At 31.6% G+C, this 26,524-nt stretch overlaps 1 protein-coding gene across 5 annotated transcripts; it reads right to left on the reverse strand.

The window, feature by feature from the left end:
* Positions 1-15: 15 nt before the first annotated feature.
* On the reverse strand, positions 16-19,400 carry LOC132718728 (uncharacterized). 5 transcript variants are annotated; one of them, XM_060702447.1, is made up of 21 exons: positions 19,273-19,400; positions 14,587-14,738; positions 13,849-14,139; positions 13,530-13,609; positions 12,620-12,734; positions 11,770-11,844; positions 11,026-11,114; positions 10,608-10,681; positions 9,236-9,312; positions 7,318-7,401; positions 6,895-6,965; positions 6,446-6,523; positions 5,970-6,030; positions 5,208-5,429; positions 4,426-4,605; positions 3,873-3,939; positions 2,898-2,977; positions 2,551-2,676; positions 1,520-1,594; positions 1,016-1,150; positions 16-377 (listed from the first exon to the last, which is right to left on the reverse strand). In XM_060702447.1, exons 3-21 carry the CDS (start codon positions 14,047-14,049, stop codon positions 216-218), a joined length of 2,052 nt encoding a protein of 683 aa, XP_060558430.1. In that variant the 5' UTR covers positions 14,050-14,139; positions 14,587-14,738; positions 19,273-19,400; the 3' UTR covers positions 16-215. The 5 variants fall into 5 exon arrangements, with proteins under 5 accessions (XP_060558430.1, XP_060558428.1, XP_060558429.1 ...); XM_060702445.1 differs by lacking the exon at positions 19,273-19,400 and adding an exon at positions 19,044-19,218; XM_060702446.1 differs by lacking the exon at positions 19,273-19,400 and adding an exon at positions 17,103-17,206.
* Positions 19,401-26,524: the final 7,124 nt, after the last annotated feature.

Consider the following 26,524-nt stretch of genomic DNA (forward strand, 5'->3'; position numbering starts at 1 on the left):
TTAAGTATATAAAAGTATATCATTGTATTTTATTACAAATGTTGCAAATCTCAGAATAACATTCGTATCTTGAACATGTCTCTCAGAAATAAAGAAGTTCAATAAACCACTGCCAATTCTTCAAGGCTAACTTCTGATTTATTGCAAGTTCTATAAAACTAACAAACACCGGCAAACATCCATTCAATAATTAAAATACTAGTTCACAGTTGTTATCATTTGAATACTAGTCGTCTATTTTTAACTGTTTGTTTTGGTGGTTTACCATCTTGTTGAGTTTGTCTTAATTTCTCTAGTGTGATCTTTTTATACTTTAACCAATTCACCCGGATCTGTAAATTTTCTTGTAGCTCTTCATCTGTTGGAAATGGAGATATCTGAAAAAACAAAATGATAAAAGATATAAAAAATGCAAAAATAAAAATATCATATCTGAATACTCTGTATAACATTGTCAATAAAGTCCCTTTTCAATCGTAGTAAAGTCGTTTTACAACTGTTAGTTTGAACTAACTTTTGTTATTTTCTTACGTAACGTATAACCTCTAAGAGATCTTTGAATAACAAACTTCTCGTAGAAGAAGCATTAACCCTTATTATCTCTGACACACATGCCTATAGAATCTAAAAACAGGAATGTTTCCGATGCTTATTTAACAGCCTGCACTTTTACAATTGGGTGTTGATCATATGTAAAACGCATCGTGTTCGAACTTTTAGGTATAATTTTTAAATAATATTTAATTGTCGACAATATTTATTTTTAAAAAAATACTCAATCTTAAGTTAAATAATAAGTTTAGGGGAAAAATCTCCTCGACAGCAATAATAACACTGTAAATATTGAAACAAATGGACTGGTTTTAGACGAGTGTGTTATGATCAGCTAACTGCAACAAGTCAATCATTCTTAGCACCGGTTTATGGTCTTAATCTTCGGAATTTAATAAGATAATTCATTTTAAATCTTGAGAACTAAAACTAACCCTGTTTTCCATAGAAAATCAATATATACCTGTTGTTTTAAGTTCTGCATCATATTAGGATCAATCTGCTCCTTGTAGAATTTCTTATTTAGCATGACACACTCGGCACCTCCACTAACGAGGATCAAACTTGGCTGGTTCTCCAACAGTGTGTGCTGTACACCCTATAATTCATAATTGCGTAGTAGTTTTTAACAGCAAAAGAAGGAAATTTAAATGTACAAATGTAATTGTTTATCAATATATACATATATATACTTTATAACACGGAAGATACTATATATGTGAGTACGTGTATTCTTTGTTGTCATTTTAGTTGACTAATAAACACAACGTAACAGATAGATTCATGTGGTTAATTGTGGAAGAGGACAAAACGTGTCCTTTCAAACTTTGTTTCAAAGCTTTATATTTCATCTGAAAATGTTAATTTTCATGTAGCAAAAGCAAACAATGAATTTTCTACAAAAATGCTCAATAAGTTATATGAAGAACGTTCTTTTTGTTATCTTTCAATCATCATGGACACTTACGAAAGCCTGTCCTTTTGTTAAAGTTTGCACCAGTACAAATTCAGGATCTAGATCTGCTGCAGTTATTTCTTTTTTCTGCAAGAAAAATATCATCCTTAAATGTTGAGCACATTTTATATGCATTTGAGTCTACAAATATTCAGATCATTTATATATAAGAGTTCCTTGATAAACACATACAATATCAATCAAAAACGTATCGTTACGTTATTAGAATGCATCTTTGACGTACATGGAATGCATTTTTGACGTACACTTGCCATAAAAATTGATTTTAAGAAAGAAATAAGAAAATCTATTTAATTTGTACACAATAATAATCGTTATTTTAGTAAAAAAAGTATTTTATGTCGTGAAATATTTCTGAAAATAAAAAAAAGTAAATGAGAAAAACAGATGATGGTGACTTCAACATACACACAAATGCCTTCAAACAAATTAACCAACCAACCAACCAACCAACCAACCAACCAACCAAACAACCAAACAAACAAACAAACAAAAAACAATATAATGCAGTTTTTCTTGAGTTTGCAATGGGTCGAAAAGCTCCAATACGAAACTTGCAAGATAAAACTGGTACTTATGAAAAAATGTGTAAAAAGCCTTTTTTCATAAAGATTTGCAATCAAACTGAATTGAAATGCATGCACAAATATATTGCCTGATATATTGAAAAAGGGAAGGTTACTTAAAATTCAGTTACAACGAAATTCCACAATATCTATCTCGACTTGAAATAACGACTTATGTCCAATGTACATAGTTTGGAACTTTTGGAAAGTTTAAAATTAACGGATGCACGCTTACAGTGCTGTGTATGTACTATTGCATTTCGCCATTTTTAAAATTGAAATGTAGTAACAAAATTATTAAAACATGTTTATAGAATAAAAAATATTGAAAATTTATAACGTAGTTTTAATTGTGATATAAGCAAAATCTGAGTTTACGAATGTTTACATGAAATGCAATGCATGTGAACTTTGTAAACTTAAATAATCAAACGGGTGCACGTGCAATTTATATACCACATCTGTGACAAAGACGTGATGACGTGTACTGATGGCGTTTGGATTGACGTCAGATTGCGCGAGTATATGAACGCCCGAACTATTGCGTTCCGATGTCATCAACTTTTTCTCATGTTCTACATTCTTTAATGAAGATAATTAGCAGTGATATGTTTTACTTATTGCATCTGTTATTATTTCCAAATAATATAATGTATACTATATGTGTATCAAACAATGAAAACTCTAAACTTTAAGCTTGAGAACAATTAAGATGCGAAACTACAAATCTGGATCTAGAATCTACATAGAATTCAATTTAATTTTTTACTTCAAGTAAATTGAGTGTTAAGTTTAAAACGTACCTTCATTCGTGCGGAACTCTCAAAGTCGTCCATTAGAGTTCTTTTTCCCGACGGTACTTCAGGCGTTGGTGTTGGAATGTCTGGTATTAAGATATACGTTTATAGATATATTAATGTGAAGAACATTTGTGTCATGTGATTAAAAATACACAACGATACATGATTGATTGATTGATTGATTGATTGATTTTCTTTAGACCGGGCGGTCAAGGATAACCTACGAAAGTGCAAGCACTTATTTCCAGTAGGGTCCTTACCTCAGCAGACACTAGAGACAGCTATGAGATACAAGGAAATCCGGGAACCAGTCCCTAGCTCTTATTGAATAGATTCCTTGGTTCTTTTACATGCCCAGTGTATAGCACTGATACATGCGAGGATTACCTGGGTTTCGTACCAGTAAACCTCTAGTTAGGTTACATAACATTTATAGATACATAATATTTATAGACGATTTTAGAATATATAGTTATTCCAATGCAAGTCTAGTAATTTACAGCGTAAATACAATATTGGTGATGGTATAAAGGTTCGGATTTGATTTTCGTTTTTAATTTCTTTTGCAAGTAGATCTACCAAACTTGACATGTCCTTCCCATTTTCCATTTTTGGGCATCATCAATCCAAATTATTGCATGTATACTCTATGACAAATGAATGTCATTTAAGCGATTTCTAGTATTCTTTGTATTGATTTACTGTTGCAAAATCGGCATGAAGAAGAATAATTCTTTATTTCGAAATCCACTTATGAACAACAACAGTCTGTTTTAGGCTAAATATGGCTACACCATCTCAATAAAATACAATAAAATACATACAATATAATACACAATGCAATACAATACAATAATACAATACAATGACTGGCATTGAATAATAAAATTATTCACTACTAATATATTAAAGCATATAGATATATCATCTGAATGGTATACCAGTTACATATACATGTCAACCTTCAAAATGACTCACCTAATGAGATATCTGCTGTACTAGGAGTAGAAAACGATGAGTCAGCCCTCGGGGTGGATGCAGTCATCTTAAAATAGAAACAATTTCTCCACACTTTGCCACACTGTGAGCATCAATTAATTTAAAACAATAAATTTATTGTACTACTCTTAAAATTTTTCCCTTATTTACATTTAGAAATGTTGTAAATTGTTCTTTTAAATGTCTACAGTGTACGATAAACAAATTTAGAAACAAGTATACCATAGTTTTATTTCTATATCAGAAATAGATAGAACCAGAAGTTTACATAGACCAAACTTAGTAAAATCACAAGAAAAAGATAAAAAAAAACGTAAACGGTACAATACTACTAGTATGTAGAAACAAAGATAAGGTCTAAATATATGCTTTCTCCTAGTAGTTCGTCAACTGAAATCAATTTGATACTGGCGTCATCAAATTACAATGCTTTAAGCTTATAACATATGAATCTACAATAATTTATTCTTCATCAATTTAAAGAGTAGTTTTAAATTCTGAATTCCTCTCATTCTGTGAATAATATCATTACCTGTAATCTGTTACCATCGCTCTTTGCCGATTGTATATTTCTCTTAGCTTTACTAAATTTAGAATGACCATACGTCTCTATGACACCGCCTGTTGCTGTTCTAGGTCGTATCAAACGCTCGACTCTCTGTAGTAATGGTAACGCTAGAAGATTCTCCTTCTCCTCTACTATACCTCCTGTCTGAAATATTGTCAGGTTTTATTTATACTTCACCTCTTCAAAAACCCTAGAAGTATTAACTCGTAACGCGCTAAAAAAAAAAATAATGGATGATTTTTTTCTTATTGAAATACATTTTAGGTTGATTATACATTATCATCATTTCTTTCGTTCTTTCTTTCTTTTAACACATCTTAATTAAATTATATACATCATATATACATTGTTTAGGAGATATGGCAACATGGTAAAGAAATTTCACCAATATTTATTTTGATATAGCAACCAAACTCCCGATAATAACTTTATTGGAAAGCTAAAAGAATTAAGCATCCCTGAAGAGATCTGAGTCACGTCATGAGTTACCACTGTTCCAAAAATTAATCATTTAATAATATAACTGATATATTTTTTCGATTATAGGTGCATTATAATTGCAAACGTGACATGCTTACTCAATTTTTGCACAGGTAAAGCATTGATTTATTTACAACATTCAAAACTTTGCTTCGGCCTCATTTAAGATTATTCTGCTGCCATTAAGTGTATTGTTAAATAACAAGGCAATTAAATTTGCATAAATTCTCTATATTGACCACACTTATGTAACATAAAACACCAACTTTAAAGAGAACAAATGTATGGTCCTCCTCGTCCGAGTCTGTATCCGGTGACAATGGTGGTGGTAACGGCACGTGATTGTACATGGCATACCGGTGATACTCGGACTCTTGACTCATAAAACAATGGTAGCCGTCCGTGTTGGCCAACTCTGTGTAGTTACCAGTTCTTCTATTTACAGTTGGATAACATTTCTGTAACTTTTTATACACTCGTAAAGATCCCTTGATGAAAGAGAAAATATAGATAAGAAAATATAGTGCGTCTGAAAGCAAGGCACTTTGTACTTAAGTAAGGCATATGGTTCATTACTCGAAAACATCTAAAACAAAATATAAAGAATCCGCTTCTTGGTTGCATGTTGTTATATTGTTCTAGTCCTTCGGGATCATGGCTTTTAAGTGTTGAAATATGAGTACCGCTCAAGCCGGTGATAGGGGGCGTAAGGGATGTTGCACTTTTTCATTATCTCTCATGTACAGACTCAGTCAAGCCGAGTCTGCAATTTTCATGTAATTTTGTTGTGATTAATGCTTCCGAGAGATCACGCTTTCTTCAGATTCTTTTTTCACTGGTGAGAAACAATTTCTCTAAAGAAAAATATTGGTATCTCAATCTACTCGTACCAGACATTTGAAAAACAAAATGTATAAAAATGGTTATGGATAATCCAGGAAAATTAATAAATTATGACAAGACTTAATTAATTAATTAATCAGTCAGTACTAATATGTTATAATCATTACAATGATAAAGATAATTACCGATTTGACTATGTAAATCCAGTCAGACATGTTGCTATCCTTTACCATTACTGTATTTCTTCTGCAATATTATAACATAAACTTAACAAACTGAGTTTTGAAAAATGATCCGTATTTGCTAAATAAAAAAACAGATTTTAAAAATGTTTAATGTTATAATAGCAAACTTTTGTATTTTTCTTTTTTTCTCTTATATGGATAAATTTACTAATGTATATTGGTAAATGTGTAGCATAAGATAAGTTTGCACGGACGGTGAACAGCTGCTATTTGATACCATGTCTAGAACTCCTCTAGTTATGTTAGATATTACATGCTTTTTGGGGGAAATTGCAAATCATATTTTTGTGCCAAATGTAACCGAGCGGTACTTTAGCCTGCACCACTAAAACAGGATTTCGTTGTGAAGTCCCATCCTAAATATTAATTATTTAGTTGGAGCTTCAGTGGTGAGATTATTTTTTTATCACAGTTACCTAAAATAACAAAACTCCAAGGCTTTTGGATTTGATTGTAATTTCTCTAGCGGCCAGTCTCGTAGGAAATACATTGATCTGAAAAAAAGAAAGAGAAAAAGAGTCATTCTTTTGTAGTTTCTTTTACGAGCATGTTATAATTAAAAACAAACAAACAATGACCCAGAGTCTAGCAGGGCATCTTTTAAACTGTTCAATTTGTAAGACTTTGGGAAATCTGTCATTCATAAATAAAACATTGAAATTTTCTTCGGATTATTTTCTCCAGCGATGATATTTTCTCATTATAAATACACAATGCTTAATTAAAGTCACAGTGAATAGTGTTGGGCTGTATCAATCTATCAATATATAAATCAATCAATCTATCAATATATCAATCAATATATCAATCTTAAAACAAATCTAAAGACATCCTTCTATGAATTTTAAACATATCATGATATTACCTCATAAAATTGTTATGGTCCGGATCATGTATAGTTTTTACACCACCGGCCATAAATATATTCTCATATGTCTGGAAAAAAATAAACAACGCTACAAGCATCAGAGAACATATTAATTAACAAAAATGTAGAGGCCCTGCAGTTCTTATAATAAGGCTTTGCAACAAGAATAATTGTTCTGCTTATTCGTATTTTTAATATCTAAAAAATCCATATACTCTTACATGAAAATTTGTAAAATTCTTGTCCCAAAAATTCCATTAATTAAATTTAATATCAAAAGTTGTCTTATTGTTTTCAATTTTCATAGGTAATAATTTGAAAATGGAGTCAAACCCAATAAAATGACGGAGGTACAAATAATGACAAATTCGATAATGTATATAAAATAATTAATTTAATATGATAATTGTATAAACTTACATCACAATCAATGGTTAGAAACTCTGTATATTCCATTGTTAATACAGTAGATTGACGCGGTATTCTATGTGCTATTGCCAACTCCTATAATGAATACAAAATATCACATTATTCTGTATAAAAATATTTCTCCTAATAAAACACTTGTCATTTACAATTTGTGATGAGTTTAAAGTGATATTTGAAAGAAAGAACAATTAACTTTCTTCTAATTAAAGAAGCTACAATGCTAGTTTAATTTCTAAAAAACTGCGGTTGGGCAAACAATAGGCTTGTTTTTCCTGACGTTTATCTGCAATTTGACAAAGAATAATATATACGAATATTATACATATTTGGAAAGCGACTATGCATCAAGACGATAATCTATATCATTTTGTCGCATATTTGATGTGTATAAAAACGAAATCTGGGAATAATGCTGAATGGCACACTATTTTGATACTACTTTTGAAGCAACTTTACCTTTAAATTTAAATGATTGAGAAAACATTTGATTTCATATGGAAATAATCAACCAATATTCAGTGTAAGTAAGCGTCTAGCATTTCTGGCTTAGTTGCGTTATCTTAATGATTATGATGTGGCGTATGGTAGGAAAAAGAAAGTGAATTTATTTTGCTGTTCTCAGGGCGGAATCGTAATTTATTTCGTTATTGTGTCACTCATATAAGTATATCTCAGCTGATTAAGATTTTAATCAAGTATTAATCTTTTTCTGAAATCTTAATTCATGTACATCAAACCATTTTAATTCCTATAATGTCAATTTAAGCTCATAAACAAAACTGTTTAAATATTGACATACAATTTTGCTGAAATGATTTAAATTTTGTATCATTTTGAAAATAGAATTTTAAAACATTGTTATAATCTGAAGGCAACAAGGAATATGATAGTAGAGAATTCTATGTAATAGTTATTGTCTATATACATGTGACAACATATGGTAAAAAATGTTTTAAGTCATTGACTAGCAAAAGCAATTCAGTGTTCATATGTAAGAGAAGTGAGACTGCTTGCAGGTACATGTATACAGTAGAAATCTGTACAGAATTTTCAAACCACACTTTATTACATCAACATTTATTTTATAAAGCATTTGACAGAGAGTGTCTCAATCCAGGAGAAATGAGACTTTCATGAAAAGAAATCTGTGCAAAGTTGTTCAAACTGTGCGTTTGGTTTTTCACCAGCATTCTTTTTAGAAAGCATTTGACAGTTTGCAAAACACAGCATACTGTATATTATACTTACTTCAGCCTAGAAATAGTTTAAACAATACGATATAAAAGAAGTTGACAACAATATATTAATTTAGAAACATGATACAAATTTAAATGCTGAAATATACAGCAAATACTACATATTCTTTAGCTCTAATATTGAAAATTATCCGGTGATATCAATTATCTATTACTAAAGTGCAGTATGTCAATGAAGTGTTTAATCGCCAAAACTTGTTAAAGTTATACAAATGTAGTATGAACTGTTAAAATGGCACAAACATATAGTATAAACTATTAAAATGGCACACATTTAATATGAAAGGTTAAAACACAAATGTATTTTTATACTTGCATATTAAACGACGCAAACGTTGTATATATACACATTTTATATAAACTCCTCAACCAGCAAATATTTAACAGTACAAGTTTTTTTAAAAAAAATGCAGCACTATTTAAAAATACATGATTTAGATACCTATAAAATTGAGACATTTGTACATGTAGAATTTCTATAAACGCTTAAAGAAAACTAATGATATATAAATAAGATTATAAATATGTGTACGTCATATTCTAAATACAAACTCTTGGAATAATAGTCTTAAAATATATCTAATCTAAAATCTTCCCTGAAAAGTTTTTATTTCTCCCAAACAAATTGTTAAAGATTTTCAAATAAATGTTACCCCGAAGTTCTCTCCCCTTCTCAATGTAACTCTCGTTTTGGCATATGGCTCACCGGTGTCCAGCGTCGCTACAACCACTACGAAAAGAAGTATGTTATTAAACCAAAACAGAAATACTTTGTTTAAGGTCAAAGCATATGCACAGCACTTTCCCGTTGTTTTGTCAATTTGAATTTTAAATTTGTCTTTAATGTTTTAAAACGCAATTACGTGATTGTTGTACTATTTATACCTCTTTTCTTGATGACTTTGACTCTGGACGATCAGATCACATCGTGGAATAAGGACAAATTAGGGACTTCAAAGGCTCATTATGCATCTGAAATACTTTTATTTTTATTTCTCAAAAGCTCTTTTTTTGGTGTGCTGTATAGTTTTCAAAAAATTACTCATTGGCAATTATTTGAACTTTTGCTTCTGTTCCCTTGTGGTAACTAGTATAGTTATAGAGATTTAGTATTAAGTCAAAATACTGCTTTGTGTACATTTGACTACTTTTATGACAAAATTATTTCACTATAAGTGCTAGTTTCTTTAGGTTTTAAACGTATAAATAAAGATTAATTCATTTCTGAGGCATAATGTGTATTAAGAATAAAATACCAAAATTTGATTGACGTCATATAAAAGGTTGCTGGTAGACAAACTGAACGATGGCACATGCTGTTAGACACCGTATGAATATTGAGAGCATCGCAAAACAATTATCAAATAAATTTCTTATTCTATAAGTATTGAATTTTTTCTTCTTATTTTTAACCTTCTAAAGATTTTAATTGCAGATAGATATATCTATTTATATATATATATATAGCATGATATACTGGTTATCGCTTGCTCAGCCTAATCTGGAAGAAATAAGCCTTTGTCGTCAGTATAACAGGGCTTGTGTTAGATTTTTTTGTCGAATTTTAAGTCACACCAACACAGACAGAAGAGATCATATGGGTATTTTCTAGCTTTACTGCTGCAGGAAGACATCCGGTACCCTTCCGTGCATTATTTCAGGCTCAATCAATGCCCGTGGGTCCCTGAGAGTTCAGTAGAACCATATTTACCACCGACTTTCCGTAAGCTAGCTGGATAGCTTCCCCACATGAAGGAATCCAAAGTCTCTGTCGGCAAACCCACAGTGGTGAGGGGTAAGTGATTAAAAGTCAACGACCCTAACCACTCGGCCACGGACGTCCAAGGATAAAAGAGCTAGACACGCCTGAAAACCTATACAGTCTGATCAAAATCTATACTGCTTGTAACTCATTTTTTATATTTTGATATTGAAATCCCTTGAAACTTAAAATGGACTGTTCTTATTTCAGAGCAGGGCAAATGAGCAAGCCAAGAATTAAATTCATCATAAAACAAACATTACCTGTCCCATACAAAATGAAGTAAAAATAAAGGGGAGGATGTCCTTGTTTCACTATTATTCGCTTTGGGTCGAAACTGAAAATATATAAACGGCATCTTTAATGTTCATCTAAATATAATCAGTTATGGGTTGAAGACTTCAGTGTCAAAATTAATATGTGAGCCAGGTTTGTACGAGCACAAGATTCTAATAGATAAAACGTTTTTCTACTTACAAAGTAAATTATGCACCGAACATTAAAAAACACAGTTCAGAGTTAGAAAATATGGTTAACATCTGAATTAAATTATGAAAAAAAGTATTCAAAAACTGTTTCTAGAAAAATATCCTAGCATAAACATACACATAGGAGTAGACAACTCTTCGTAAAAACATTATTCTGTAAGACGGAACTATGACAAACATACATATTATATACCTTTGGAACATTCCGTGTCTGGCAAGAGCTTCTTGCATCCGTAGAGGGTAATCTGCTATACAGTCAATACCTCGTAATGCTATCATTGCCTGTTAGAAAATAAATGATTTATATTTATGTACCCTTTTACTGTGTACACAGTGTGTCGTTCGGATCAATCTGTTCTGGGAGTTGTAAGAATACTTTTAAAAGGACATATTAAGTCTAGGCCTTGGATTGTTTAATCTATTTATACAACAAGTAATGCATTGAATTTGATGTATATATAAGAACGCATGTCATCTGCTGTTTAAATTGGCACATATATTTTTACTCATGATGGTAAGAATTATTTACTTACAATTAACTACATGCATAATAGTCGATTTTTTTTATATTGAGTATTTGCCAACTACGCCATACAAAAACTTTGTGCACACATGTCTTAATATGGCATTGTAAATATTATGTGGTTTTGTATGTTGCTATATTACATGGAGACAAAATATAACTTTAATGAGAAATAGGAGACACAAGTATGTTCTTTGATTACTAGTTTAATACTGGAAATAAACTTTTAACTATAACTGTTGCACTACTTTTTAAGCATGCAAATGTATACATTTATGTAATGAGTTTCATGTAACAGACTGCACGCACATGTTTGATATACGCATTAATCTTTTTGTATTACAAAAACATTACATTAACACACGCTGCTGAAGAATTGGTGAAAGGTACGTGACAAAAAGAGTCTTTACTTACATAGTATACTTCTTCCTTTGATCTTTCTTCCGGCTCCATTGTAAGAATACGCCTCGCTTCTTGCGACATTCGCATCTAATAGGTACATACAACATGTGTTATATTAAAAGTTCAAATGTCAAAATGGACATTCATTTTATTAGCTTCATTAATACGACAAAAAACAAATTTCTTTGGCAAGCAAATAGCATTAAAATACTCATTTTTATTGTATATTAAAAGAGTTGTTTTCGTTTATGACAACAGGTTGTGGAAACTCATTTGTTTGGCATCGTGGCTTTGTTGGGATACTCTTTTTAAAAACAAAACATTAAGGTTACAATTTAGTGAATTCTTTGTTTGTCATACTAGTATAAGATTTATCCGCAGTGACTTTTAAAAACGCTTCCAAACCTCCTCTTTTACACGACGATAGAGGACGTACGTGATAAATGTTTCCCGCAGTATCCCTTAACAACCAATAGTCACTTATATTACACCGCTATTTCACATTTTGATGATCTGTTTAATAAATGAGAGCCATCGACACTTCCCTTGTAGAGCCATCGACCAAAACATAGCTAAAAAAGTAAACACTGTTTCTAAAAATATTCGGGTTTTTTTGTTATTTAATTTTAATTGAAGAATGCTGTGCCACATAGAACAGTTTTCTTATCATTTTGGGCGCAGTTCGATACGAAAAATCCCAATGTGTCGTTGTTTCTTAGAATAATTTTAGAAACAATCTGTGTTTATCTTTTACAGCTTTGTGTTGGCCGATGGCTCTTAAACGGATGTGTTGAGAGCTCTCATTTCAACAGATTACCAAAATGTGAATATAATTTGATATTATTATAATATAACGACTCACCTGTTTGTTGGCTTTAAAATATGAGGCTTTGAACTGGATGGCATTATCAGGGTCAGATTGTGAGAGATCGTTGATCATCTGATATTGCATATAGAATGGGTGTGTCTGTGACACCCTGTAAAAGAAAATAATAGTAAAATAAAGGAATCATTGGGTACTTAAAATATATCCTTTTTGTAATTACTAAAACAGAGTAAAATTTATTTATTAAGGCTCATAAAGATTGAATTGAATATAATTTCTTTAGATCGGGCGGTCAAGGATAACCTACGAAAGTGCAAGCCCTTATTTCCAGTAAGGTCTTTACCTCAACAGACTGTAGAGACAGCTATGAGATACAAGGGGATCCGGGAACCAGTCCCTAACTCTTATTGAAGAGACCCCTTGGTTCTTCTACATGCCCTTTGCCCAGTGTATAGCACTGATACATGCGAGGATTACCTAAGTGTCATACCAGTATACCTCTAGGTAGGCGGGAAACACTGAAAGTGTCTCTGACAATAATATACAAATTAAAGACCTCAAGATGGGGATTCAAGATAATAATTGATAATTAATTAAGTTTTGTTTGTTTTTGGGTTTTACGTCACATCGACACAGTATAGGTCATATCGCGACGTTCCAGCTTTACTGGGGGAGGAAGACCTCAGGTGCCCTTCCGTGCATTATTTCAGGCACGAACGGGCACCTGAGTAGAACCACCGACGTTCCGTAAGCTAGCTGGATAGCTTCCTCACATGAAAGAATCCAAAGTCCCTGTCGGGATTCGAACCCACAGCGGTGAGGGGCAAGTGGTTTGAAGTCAAGGACCTTAACCACTCGGCCACGGACGCCCCTAATTAATTAAGTAAATGAATAAATAATAATATGAAATTTATTCACGAGAGGTAAAAATAAAATCAGGTCTCACTCTGAATGACTATGTTTCTTCCACCATCTATGGACCAGCAAACCAAGGCGTACAATAAACTTAAATTTTGACATCAATCGCTGAAAAAAGTTGAAATAATAAATATACTGCTTAATCACGAAAGGACCGTTATCTCTGTTTAATTGTTTAAATACAGTGAAATTTGAATGACAAAAAACAACAAAGGAAATTTATATCAGCATGTGGATTCTTTATCATCTCATATCAAATTACTTGCTTTAAAAAACAGTTGTACTTTAATTTTGTACAAAACATGTATATTGTAGTCATTCCTGCAAAACAGGACATATTTACTTACACGTTTTTGTACCTCTTCTCTGACTGCCATACTTAGAAGACTAGAATTTGATCTTGGATGTGAAATGCTTGGTCTAGATTTATCCATATCCTTCACAACCGAACCTACAGACTGTTTTCGTACTTGACCTTGACGTTGTGCTGTTGTAGAAGATCGACGACGCGCGTTACGCGTGACGTCTGCGACCGTGCTGCGTCTCATGTTCAATTCGTATCCAGACTGTTCGTCGTGCTCTTTGTGAAATCCTTGTGTCCAGTCGTGAATATGCTTTGGGCTATTTCTGTCCACGTTCTTAATGATAACAAAAAAGTATAATATGATTTTAAGATATTTGATATTATTAATGTTTCCAGCTTACAATAATTAATAATTAATACAAATTTGAGTGAAGACACTAAGTTGTGTTAAATAGATAATGTGAAATTGCAGTGAATTTACCCGAATTTTAGAAATATGCAAAATATTCAAAACTCATGCCAAACAACGCGCATGAATGATGAAAAAGCTTGCCAACTGAGGCTGAATTCCTTCACATGTTTGACCCTATGAAAAAGACATTGACTTGTGTTACCAACTTTACTTTGTTTAATTATTATAAAGAGGATATTTGTAAGATAGATTCGTAATTTAACGATATACTCAGATATTACAACAAATGACGTGTAATTTCAGTTATAAATTTCTATTATGCGATTTTTCATAAACATGAAACTGTAGCAATTCTTATAAGATTTAAACCTTGGCAGCTTCGGTACTCCATTTAACAAGTCTAGCAACAGTTCTAAAGTTTAACTTCCGCCCTCTCCGACTTTCAGAAGATTTCTCTGTGCGGTCTGTACTGAGTGTCTTTGGTGTACTCGATGTCCGTGGTGTCGGTGTATCACGTGTCCCTGATTAAACAAATAAATCAACAAATAATCATCAAATCAAATGCTTAATAGCTTACTGTATGTGTAAAAATATCTGCGGAGGTTTCCGCGGCGATATTTGACTCGCGAATTCTTCTTAAGCGCGAATACATGTAAATCAATATACTGTAGACATATTTTTGCTAATTTATTGATATCTTAATAACATGTACAGAACGGGTTATGTAAAAGAGACAAATATCTCCATTCTACACCAGTAGTGTGGGTGTTTGTTTTTTTACAAAGTCTTCAATCTTCAAACTGAAAACAAACAAGCACGTGTGTACAAAATCACTCTTTTCTTCGATGTCTCTTTAATAACAAATAAGAGAAAAACGGAATCCCTAAATCACGCCCTAAACGACAAAATTGAAAATGCTGCAGGCTCTGTTTGATTGGGCTTGTTCATGGGCGATGCTGGAAAGTGCAAGTTACCGTCCAAGCCCTCCAGCAACGACTTAAGCAGAATTTCAACATTCATTAATGGTTATGGTGAAATTTTGAATTAAGAAACATCCGCATACGTGTATATAAAGTTAATGTTTTATAATAACTCACCATGCAATATGACGAATAGATGGGTAGCAATACTACAATTACTATAGTTACACTATAAGGGAAATATTTGTGCCATCCACAACAGCTCAATTTTGAAATACAAATAAAAACCAAAGAACATTCAACAACTTTATGATGTCAAAAAAAAGAAAATTATAAAAAAACAAACTAACGATTAGTCGGACGGATGGGTAGACGGACGTGCATGCGACCGAAATGGGACAAGGACCAGTTCTTGTTGTTTTCTTTTATTTGATAGAGGTCCATTGGCCTCTTTTTCTACCGACCGACTGAACCACTTAACAATAAATTCTACCCAGTATAACCATTGCAAATTGTTCAAATTACTGCCTCATATTACCTGCTGGAAAGTGATTAGGCTGTACGTCCATACATAGTTTAGTTGTCATGGTATATTTTTACATTGTACAAGAGTATGTTTATGAAATGAAGAACAACAAGTTAATGAGATATGTTTGTTTTGTTTTTCTGACTTCATCTACTAAAATGTATATGATATAATATTAATATGATAATCTGACAAAGTTGAATCAAGTTGGAGGGTACTGTGATAGTGTAATTAAGGGGAGAAAATCTCCTATAACACTATTTTTGCTCATATTTTTTTGAAAGCACACACATCTCTTGGCTTTTTATTTATAAATTTATTGAAGTGCTTGGTGATATGTGTATGAAGGTCCTTTACTTATTGTTCGTGTAGGGAAAGGGGGGCTCTTGTCATAACATGGACAAACAACAAAGTTTGACGATCTTAGTCTCCTTATAATTTCGTTAAAGCATTTATTTTACATTGTAATCAGTATATCTAAAAATCTTAATAACAAATATAAATAATTGCTTATAAAATCTCCGTATAACTGATATACACACCGGTTTGTGTTTAGTTAACGTATATTAGAATTGACTTACCTCTATAATTGGTGATTTAAAAGATCGGGTTTATTTGAAAAACTAAATTAAGATAATTTAAAAAGAGTGACAGCGGTCTCAAACAAAGTAAATATTGACACGAGTGGTAGTAACTTGATGTATTTGTAAATGTATTAGTACGCACAAAAATCATGTTATATTTTAGTCATTAAAATACTAATTAACTACTTCTTGTATATAACATTATGTTTTTACTCGACATTTCGCTTTCTTTATGTAGAATTACAATCGGTGAAAATATTAATAATTAAGGCTATTTCTTTACTAACATTTTTAAGATTAACTGTTTGATCAAATGAATTTTATTTATTTATTTGTTTATTTATTTATTATACTGTTTTTACTTGATTCCATGGAAATGATTATAAATGATATATTCTGCAAAATTAACTTTAAAAAATTTGAACCATTTAAATGCATTTACATTAAATAGACATTAAATAAATAGGAATAGTAGAAAGTGATCAAGTCACCAGAGATGCAGTACTGTAAGAAAATGCGAAAAACCCGTGCACTATTTGATTACCTTCCATGTCCATTCGTTTCGAAATATCAGTGTCCAAGTTCATGTTTCTAGTTTCGACAAAAGACCAATGAAATAAACTCGAATTATCTTATTTCACGCTTAAACACTTTCCTCCGATAAAGTTATTCATATTTAACTGTACAAATAATTTATTACGAATAAAATATAACAATTGTGTTATAATAAAACAAGTTAATTTTATCTATGAAATTCTAAAACAAATATTTAAGATATTTTTTACAGATATCTATATACAATTATATCATAAGTAAAACCAACAAATAATTTCGCCTATAAAACAATACACCAACCTGGTTTACGGTCTAACGATTCCCTATAAAAGACACAATCTTAAAACTTTAGTGACGACGGTTGAATTTCATTTCTGTTTATTCGTGTAAGATTTTAGTAAAACCTATACATTTAAACACTTTAACAAAAATCATTATGATTTTGTAAATATAATTGGCTTCTCTTGTATTCTGCTTTTATCTTAATGTAACTATTATACTATTATGTATTGTATTTTCTTTTTAGAGCACAAATCTAATACCGTTGTATGACACTAAAAGGGTGGACATGAGTTGAAAATCTGTTGAAACAGAAAAATCTACAACGATTAAATTATTAAAATTTTTACCTTAAAGGAAAAGCATACCTCCCTCCCAACGGCACCCTCCCCACCCCACCCCCCCCCCCCCCCCCAAAAAAAATAAAAAATTGTAAAGATAATTATACTCGTGAACTCGTGCTGTATAGTACAGGTGCGCATCAGTTATCGTGTGTCGTTTAATCATTCATATTAAAGACTAGTTTATTCCGGAATAAAATCAATTAATACATTCTTAGAGCGATGTAATATTAAAACAGTTGAGTTTTATTCTATTCGTAATATCCAGGTATCGTCATATGTCAAGGAATGTGCTCGTGTCCCTCCTAAAACATATTCTTATTAATAACCGGAATGCATTACTGCTGAAACTTGCAAAAAGGCCACAATGGTCGCTGACTTCGACCTATTAACCCATCACCACTATGGTTTCGAATTCCGCAAAAAAAGATTTGATGAGACTATCAAGCTAGCTTACAGAATGTCGGAGATTCTACTGAGGTGCCTGATCGTGCCTGAAAGAATGCACAGAGAGGTGCTTGAGATTTTCCTTCATATGGCCCAGGAAGATGTACAGGGTATGATTTACAGATACGCTCGTTCCTGGCAGACCCTTGTGACCCAAACAGTGTCCTTTCGACTAAACAACCCCGTTACCGCTTGCTTAAAAGATTAGTAAGTATGTATCACTTTTTTGGTATTGATGCACTTATAATATATAACAGAGGTAGTGGCTAAAAGGGGGAATACATGCATTTCAATAAGCTTGAGATTTGTTCTGAATTATTCCAAGACGCAATCAATAAGTTCTAATGTTTTCTTTCTTACATCTAACAAGATTAACTGCGTGTATTTATCCCGAGGGAACCGACATGAAAAATCGAAGAAAAGAAATAAACAAAATTATTTCATTTGATGTTATAAACATGTCTAATACGTTAATGGCCGACACGGAAATGAGGTTTAACCCGCGGCCTTAATTAAATCACGCTATGTTGTCGAAGAATTGACGATAATAATGGATTTCTCTCATACCAAAATGTTATAAATTCATATGCATTCAAGACTGTCACACAGTAGCATTGTTCGATTTACGTTGTTATTAAATTAATTGCATCTAGCTTAATAGCGGTCAATATTACAAATAAGTATGAAAGGTATTATACTTATGAATTACATGCAATTTATTTTAAAAAAAGATTTGTTACTGTAAAATACTTTAATCGTAACGTGTAGAAAATTTATGTTTTTCCTTAAGAGACAATTATTATGTAGGTTTATATATATTTTCGTGTATATCGTATAACACACAAACGATTTTTTTCCACTATAAAAAACGATAATTTACATCTTTAATAATAGTAAATAACGCACATGCTATTCCTTGTATATTTAATAAAAAAGAACATATATTTTCACGTTATTCTTATTCAATAGATAAGGAAAGAAGTTTACATAAACAAACAATTTGGTGGTTAGTGATGAGCAAGGCTCTGAACCAATTTCCTGTAGCAGATTACTAACTAGCTTAAACAATGCTTTAACTGGGATTATTGCTATATTCGCAAACTATACATTGTTTATGATACAAGTTACAAATAAAAAATTAAAAAAGAGAGAAAAAGAAAATCAAAACACTTACCGATTTTTTGAAATCACTTGCGTTCACAAATCCAATGAATGATTTTAAGTATTTTCCAAAGTAAAAAAAAAAAAAAGAATCATTAGCAAAAAAAGTCAGAAGTATTTAATTACACGAACACCGTCTCATTCATTTGCACACTTTTGTAAATGTTTAGACAGTTTTAGGAGATAGTAAATAACCAGTTAAGAAATGAAATTTAGGAAAAATTCCTTAAACAAATATGAACCGTTAAGTAATTATTTATTTTTCTTATCTCGACATACTCATCAGGTACCCTCAGATCTGAACACAAGGATTAAGACGTGATTTTAATAATACCGCCGACATATATTGTAGTTTTATTGATGAAGTATTTGCAAATATTGGAAGAAAGGCTGAACAGGGCAAAGAAAGTTTGACAGTATGTAAATCAAATTTATACAGTACGGGACGCTTGATAAGCATATTAATGCGATATAATGTAAATGTTTATTTCTTCCCGTCTCTTATTTATTTATTTATCTTATTCTTTTTGTTTAAAATAAATTATACTTCAATTATTTTCTTAGTACCGGACCCGTCTACCTATGAACTACATGTATAATTAAAATGATTTTTATGTTCTTTTTAAATTTTATTGCTGATTCGAAAAGAAGGGTTTTTGTTTTGCTGCACATGTTTAAGAACAACAATATACGCACCACGTACACAATACAGTTCAATATGGTGGCTGATTTGGCACGCTTTTGTGCGTCTAGTTGGCGCTAGCGACAACACGACAAAGCGCCAAACAGCGCGTTGTCGCCCTGTCGTTCTATCTCTAGCGCGGCACGTTGTCGTGCAGCGCGTTGTCGCGATGTCACGCTGTCGCTTGGCTTATAAGCCAATCCTTCAATTTGAACCGAGCGACAATGTGACATCGCGACAACACGCCGCACGACAACACGTCGGTTGGCGTGCCGCGCCGAGACAGGACGACAAGACGACAGCGTGCCGTTTGTCGCTTTGTCGTGTTGTCGCTAGCGCCAATGCGACGCATAAAAGCGTACCAAATCAGCCACCACAGTTCAATGCAATTTTTATGTACCTCATATTTAAAACTTAAAAATCTTGAAAGATTTCACTTTGGCATTTCATGAAATCATTTGCGCGTGTAAATGTATTTGTTATATACATTTCAAACGCACAAAATGCTAAACTGGTCAAAATGTAAGCTTTTCGCAGCAACAGAAAAGAAGCGTATAGCGCGACATAATCACAGTCGATTTTTTAACGAACTTCACTCGGACCAATTTCCCATATGTGGAAATAGTTATTCTGGTGAGAATTAAAGATATTAATGAATAATCTTCACAATCTACCAGTGCTTTAAGGATGTTAAGTACTTTGATAGTCATTTTCTTGAGTAAGACAAGACATCTGAACAAAATTTCGGACAGGGAATGTCAGAAATTCCTGTTTCCAATTAGCACATATTTGTTAATTGTTTTCTTACAAACAATACTGAACGTGTAACCGATATTTTCTTTAAAAAATAAAAGGAATACATTTTATTCGCTTTTGTCAATGCCTTCTCTCTGGTAAGAAATTCAATTTATAACTGCAAGTTTTTCTTATCAGTTTAATTACAAATGTATGTTGAAAGAAAATATTTGTATATTTATAACTTAGCCATTTGAACTCCTGTTTACAGAACCGCTTACAGTTTATTTGTTTTTGTACATCATGCGTTTGGAATCAGTTATTAAAAATCAAACATACTTTATGTTATGCACCTGCACGCTTATACATTTTTCTACGTACATGACAAAAAACCAACGCAGTAATGCTTTATACGAACATGGATAACCAGCTGACGCATCTGCGCATTGAACATAGGTCCAATGTGGTTCGCTAAAAACTCTTTAAAGAATATAGAAACTGATAAACAGATTATCTAATTAGACTGCGTGAATAACAATGTGCTGTCCAGGGCTTCGCATAAAGCATCATTTTATTCATACCGTTCAATAATTTAGATAAACTACATCAAAATCCAATATTAAACCCTAACAGCTGGGGACACTTATTCTACAGTACAATCAGTGTAGACTTAGATCAGCCGGCACACCCGTGGTCTGCACTGTTCGCTAATCTGTCGCTACATATTTTGAAATGATGAATGGTTTTGTACAGACTGAAAGATAAACAAGTCCATTCATATTTGGCATGGTAAGGCTTAATGGTGTAAGCGTCGTCAATTTGAATGGAATCATCTTATCTCTCTTCCACATTGTAGAAGTAAGAATAACAAATGGCAATAACACAAAAAAAACAAGCAATTATCATAGTATTGCAAGCAATCCATAAGTCCCCTACCGGTTAGAACCCCATCAACATTCTGAAGGGCCATTGGCCATTCACTAATGTTTCAATTTTTCTCTATTTTAAGTAAATTTGTTGGAAAAATTCTTTAAAAGTGATCACAGGAAACAGACAGACAGACGGACTGAAGGACACTCTAAAGTTAATATTTGAAACATCCCTGTTACCAAAATATAGCATTTTAAAAGTAAAATTCTTAAAGAGGAGATAACTCTTGAATTAAAGATGCAATTTCATAAAAATTTTCAGCTCTTTTTGACTAATCACAAATATTGCTATATTTGCCATGTTTTAAGCCTATTTGTTGCCAAGGCAACCAATATTTTTTCAAAATAGGAAGAACAGATAAGACATGCATAATCTCAAGACTGCCATCTACCCATATGTCAAGTTTCATAAAAATATTTCCAGTACTTTTTGAGTTATCACTGGATTCAGTTTATGTGTAAAATTTGCCATATTTTCAGTCTATGTGTTGCCATAGCAACCAGAATTTTCAACATAGGAAGAAAAGAAAAAGACGTGCATAATCTCCATACTGCCATCTACCCATATTACAAGTTTCATAAAAATATTTCTATTACTTTTTGCGTTAACACTGGATCCAGTTTATGTGTAAAATTTGCCATATTTTCAGTCTATTTGTTGCCATAGCAACCAGAATTTTCAACATAGGAAGAAAAGAAAAAGACGTGCATAATCTCCAGACTGCCATCTACCCATATTTCAAGTTATTTCAAGTAAACCGGTAGGGGACTCATAAGAAGTGCAGAGTACCGGTTCTTGTGCACTGCACTGCACTTCTTTTTACCCTATGAAGTTTCAAGTCCATAGCTTTTATAGTTCAGGAGAAATGGACCGGATAAAATTAAAGTATGAAAATTAACAAAGGGCAATAACTCAAAAATAAGAAATGCAGAGAATCGGTTGTTGTGCACTGCACTTCGGGTTATTGAAAGAAGCATGCATACCAAGTTTGGAGTCAATTCGACTTATAGTGACTGAGTTATGCTCCGGACAAGCCTTAAGGGACACCGAGGCCGACTAAAAAAATAACCCTTTATGTCGCCTTTTTAAGGTGACACAAAAACCATTTAGTGATATAATTCCTGTAAAACCTATTTACATGCTAAACTTTTCAAAGGAAAAAAGGGGTAAAATGATTTGATAGGAATCAAGGTAGAATAATGTTACTTGGACTTTGTATCTTTATCATTTAGTATAAGAAGTGTTTGAGAGAAGTTTGAGGACGGTTTACTTTCTCAAATACAAGTATAGCACATGTATTTAAGTGGCCATAAATTAAGTATATATTATTAATAATTTTACAAAAACTTAGATTTACAACGTTGGTATTACTGAGGAAACAAGGTGCTTCTTGTGGGGTCTATATATCATGACTTGAGGTAAATAAAGCGATGACCTTTTTGAGTCTTTTTCTTCAGCTGTTTCAGATCATGTATGCTTGAGGGCTGTAAGACTATTAGCTGATTTCATAAAATCCCCAAATATCTAATTACTCTGAATTAAAGATGAACAGAAGAAATATGAACAATGTGAAATTATTAAACAAAAATAACAACAACAGTCTAACCCTTCACTTTTATTTTACCAATATTAATTGATTTTTGATGACAAAATTTCAAGAGAAAGTAAAAAGTGTTGGTTGCTTTCACCGAAAAATGATGTAGATTATCCTTATTATTTGACATTTGAATAATTTTCTTCTCAGAATAAATCCTTCACTTTTGAAGCAAAACATCTTTTCAATTACTGGCAAATTTTTAAATTTTGACCAACACTAAATTTTAAGTAAAAATAACATTATGAAGTAATATGTGGTGATCAGGAAATGTGTAATGTAATATTTATACAGATGCATGAATTCATGACTAAACCCATTCAAAATAATGGTCTGTATTTTTGAAACCATATTTACAAAACAATGACTTAAATAATTGAAGGAAATCAATAAAATTTGTACAATAAAAGTATATAAGCAATGAACTTGCCATACTTTGAACAGTTTATTATCAATTTTACAAAGACTGCATTACAAAAATACTTATACTCAATACCAAAATACTTATATTAACTTAATATTGAAAACCATATAAATTTTAACAATAAATACATCCAAATTCTTTAAAGCACAAGTTCATTAAACAAATTTAGCCTCGAAATGCTTAATAGAGCACAAAGCTGTACATCCAAATTCTTTAAAGCACAAGTTCATTAAACAAATTTAGCCTCGAAATGCTTAATAGAGCACAAAGCTGTTGAATTTCAGATCATTTTTATACAATGTTGGCTTGATATCCCCAAAATCTATAATGGACAGTTTTAAAAAAAACGTAAGTACATTTTAGAAATCCAACAAGTTAACCTAAAATATTATTCTTTTTTCCAACATTATGGATAATATATATGTCTTTAAAATAAATCTATTGACCAAAAATCCTTTTAACTTGTAATATATCCCTGAAAAGCATAACCCTAAATACTACAAGAGTTAAAGCTGCACGCCTCCAGATGAGCAAAAATATTCGATAAAATCAAACCTGTGAAAAATGTACTAAGATTTTAGAAAAGGTATAAAGACTCAAAATTCTAGTAAAAATGTACATGTTTTATGCGATTAATGAACAAATTTTTCAGTATGTATAACTATATTTCTACTGCATTACTAACGCAGTAAGGGCTATTTTTGCATAATTTGACCTCTTTATAGTAATTTACATAGGTTGTAAGTGCCATAGATAATGTGTAAATTGCATTCTTTTGGTAACTTTACAATATTGTACTGTTAATAACATTTTCAAAATTTTCACGAAAATCATCATGAATCTGAAGATTTGCTGCTTTAACGAAAATTTAAAATAAGTTAGAAATTTAATATCATTCTAACAGGTAGCATCCTATTCTTACTTTAATAAATCACTCACACCTTGATACTTCCCAAATGTCCAGCACCATTGCAGTATACTTATAACATACACTACATACATACATTCTAATAACAATAACAAAATAACATGATGTTTAAAAAGAGCCTGTAGATGCATTATGTATTAATTAGCCAGGATATTGCAGTGAATCATCTGTAATAGATAATATCATATATATCTCACTGATTGTGTGTGTGTGGCTACAACCAGTTAAATACAACTAATACAGTGAAACCTCAAAGAAAACAGAAGAACAAAATTCAGTGTCTTTTTTAGGATTTGAAAAACACTATTTTTATTGAAAAGTGAGACTTTTTTAAATTTGTTGATCTTTTTCCCTCTTTCTCTATGTAAAATTTCCCCCCCTGTCTCTGAAAAATAGGGGGGGGGGATTCTCAAAAATATGAGCCCCCACCCCCTCATCCATTTCTAGAATAGACATTGAAAAATGTTGTTGTTTTATAGATCTATCAACATTATAAATGCCACATATTGTATTTTCAGCTATATACAACGATCATATCCATACACTGTGAAGATAAAATATTTCAACAAATGAAAATAAAGGCTTAAAAATACTGCCACCTTTGTTGTAGATAAAAATTAATAATTTTTCAAACCCTTACAATAAGGCCATACTTATTGCATCCAAGAATTGCAGAATAAACATTTAAATGACTTAGTTTCTGAACAATATATTAAAGCATCTGTCAACAGGCACTATTGTGTCAATAACAATTGTGCATCACAGATAGAGTTGAGAAATTAAGTACATATACATAATATATCATATTTAATACATATAGACACATACAATAGATGTTATATGGAATTCGGCATGTGTGGGTTTTCACCATATAATCTTGGGATACAATCATATTTTTACAGATATACATGTAGCTCTGCAATAATGGACAATGTGTTGAGCTTATTTTTGACATATCTTTTAATTATAACTGTGACACCACCAAGTTAAAATAACTGTAAAAGTCTGTTTGAACCCCTCAGATTAAATGTGAAATTACCAAATATTCTAAATTCTAGAATAACTCTATTTTCAACATGAAAATATCACAAAATAATTATGCCTTGTTCTGTAACTGATAAACTTTATATTATATTCCAGTTTACAGTTACTTGACATTATTAAAACAAAATACATTTATACTAAATATAACATGTAATCATTCAAGGGGTCAGTGCAAAACTATCATATTTACTTCTTAAGTAGAGGTAAGTCAGTGTTACGTTGAGCCCTAAATATGACACATTATCTTTTTTTTTTAATCAGCATTTAATTCATTACTGGCTACTTTGAAAATAAAATAAACCATTAAAAAATTTAGCTGTCATTTTCTAAATACTTAATTTGGAGTAAAATCTTGTGTAATTTCTATGATCATCATAAATATCTAACCTCCAAGGGTTTGTAGATATTTAATCATACAGCCGAGTTACACATCAGCACATAGAAACTACACAGACAGACCCCAAACACAGCAACACACTTGAGACTTATATCATTATATCCCCATATTTCACAGCAATAGTATGTAATGATTATATTTAAGGTAACATATTTATACATGTAGCAAGGTCACCAAAATTCAATAAAAATGTATTTCATAACTTCCTGTGTCTTATAAAAAAGAAGAAAAAAAGAATATTTAAAACAAAGGCAACGTGCCAACTAACACCTATTTAATTGAATACAAATATCAAAAAAAGGTAAAATTAAAATAGATTTTAAATCACGTTCAGATTAAACCGAATGCAATAAACTTATTCAAAATCTCTCTTTGGCATATCAACCAGGAAATATTTTCATAAGCACTGGTATGAATGGCTCTGTAACAGACCTATCAAATAGTGAAAGATCCTACGTGTTAAGGCATTTTTTTTTCATATTTCAATATGAGCAAGTCAGGTACTCTTTTCTTCAAAGTAAAAAAAGAGAAGTGAGCTTAGCTCTTCAAACTCGATACAGCTGCATATGGCACTAAATAATTTACAACTTTTTTTTTTAATATTTCTATAATTATGAACTTATTCAACTGCTGTTACAACTTACAGAGTGTTCATTTCAAAATCGACATGAATATTTATAACCCATTCATGTAAAAAAATGATTTGCATATCTGCATAACAAACACTACATACAGAATTAGTTTGCAATTTTATCTTAAT

Source organism: Ruditapes philippinarum, unplaced genomic scaffold, assembly GCF_026571515.1.
Source record: "Ruditapes philippinarum isolate M1 unplaced genomic scaffold, ASM2657151v2 ctg2256_1_1_1_1, whole genome shotgun sequence".
NCBI lineage: Eukaryota > Metazoa > Mollusca > Bivalvia > Venerida > Veneridae > Ruditapes > Ruditapes philippinarum.

Coding starts and splice junctions, on each gene's coding strand:
- LOC132718728 (XM_060702443.1), bottom strand. CDS start 16,834: ATGAACTTGGACACTGATATTTCGAAACGAATGGACATGGAAG. Junction 14,739..16,791: donor GAAACGAATGGACATGGAAG/GTAATCAAATAG, acceptor TTGTTTAATCAG/GGACACGTGATACACCGACA. Junction 9,313..10,607: donor CTTCATTTTGTATGGGACAG/GTAATGTTTGTT, acceptor TTCTTTTCGTAG/TGGTTGTAGCGACGCTGGAC.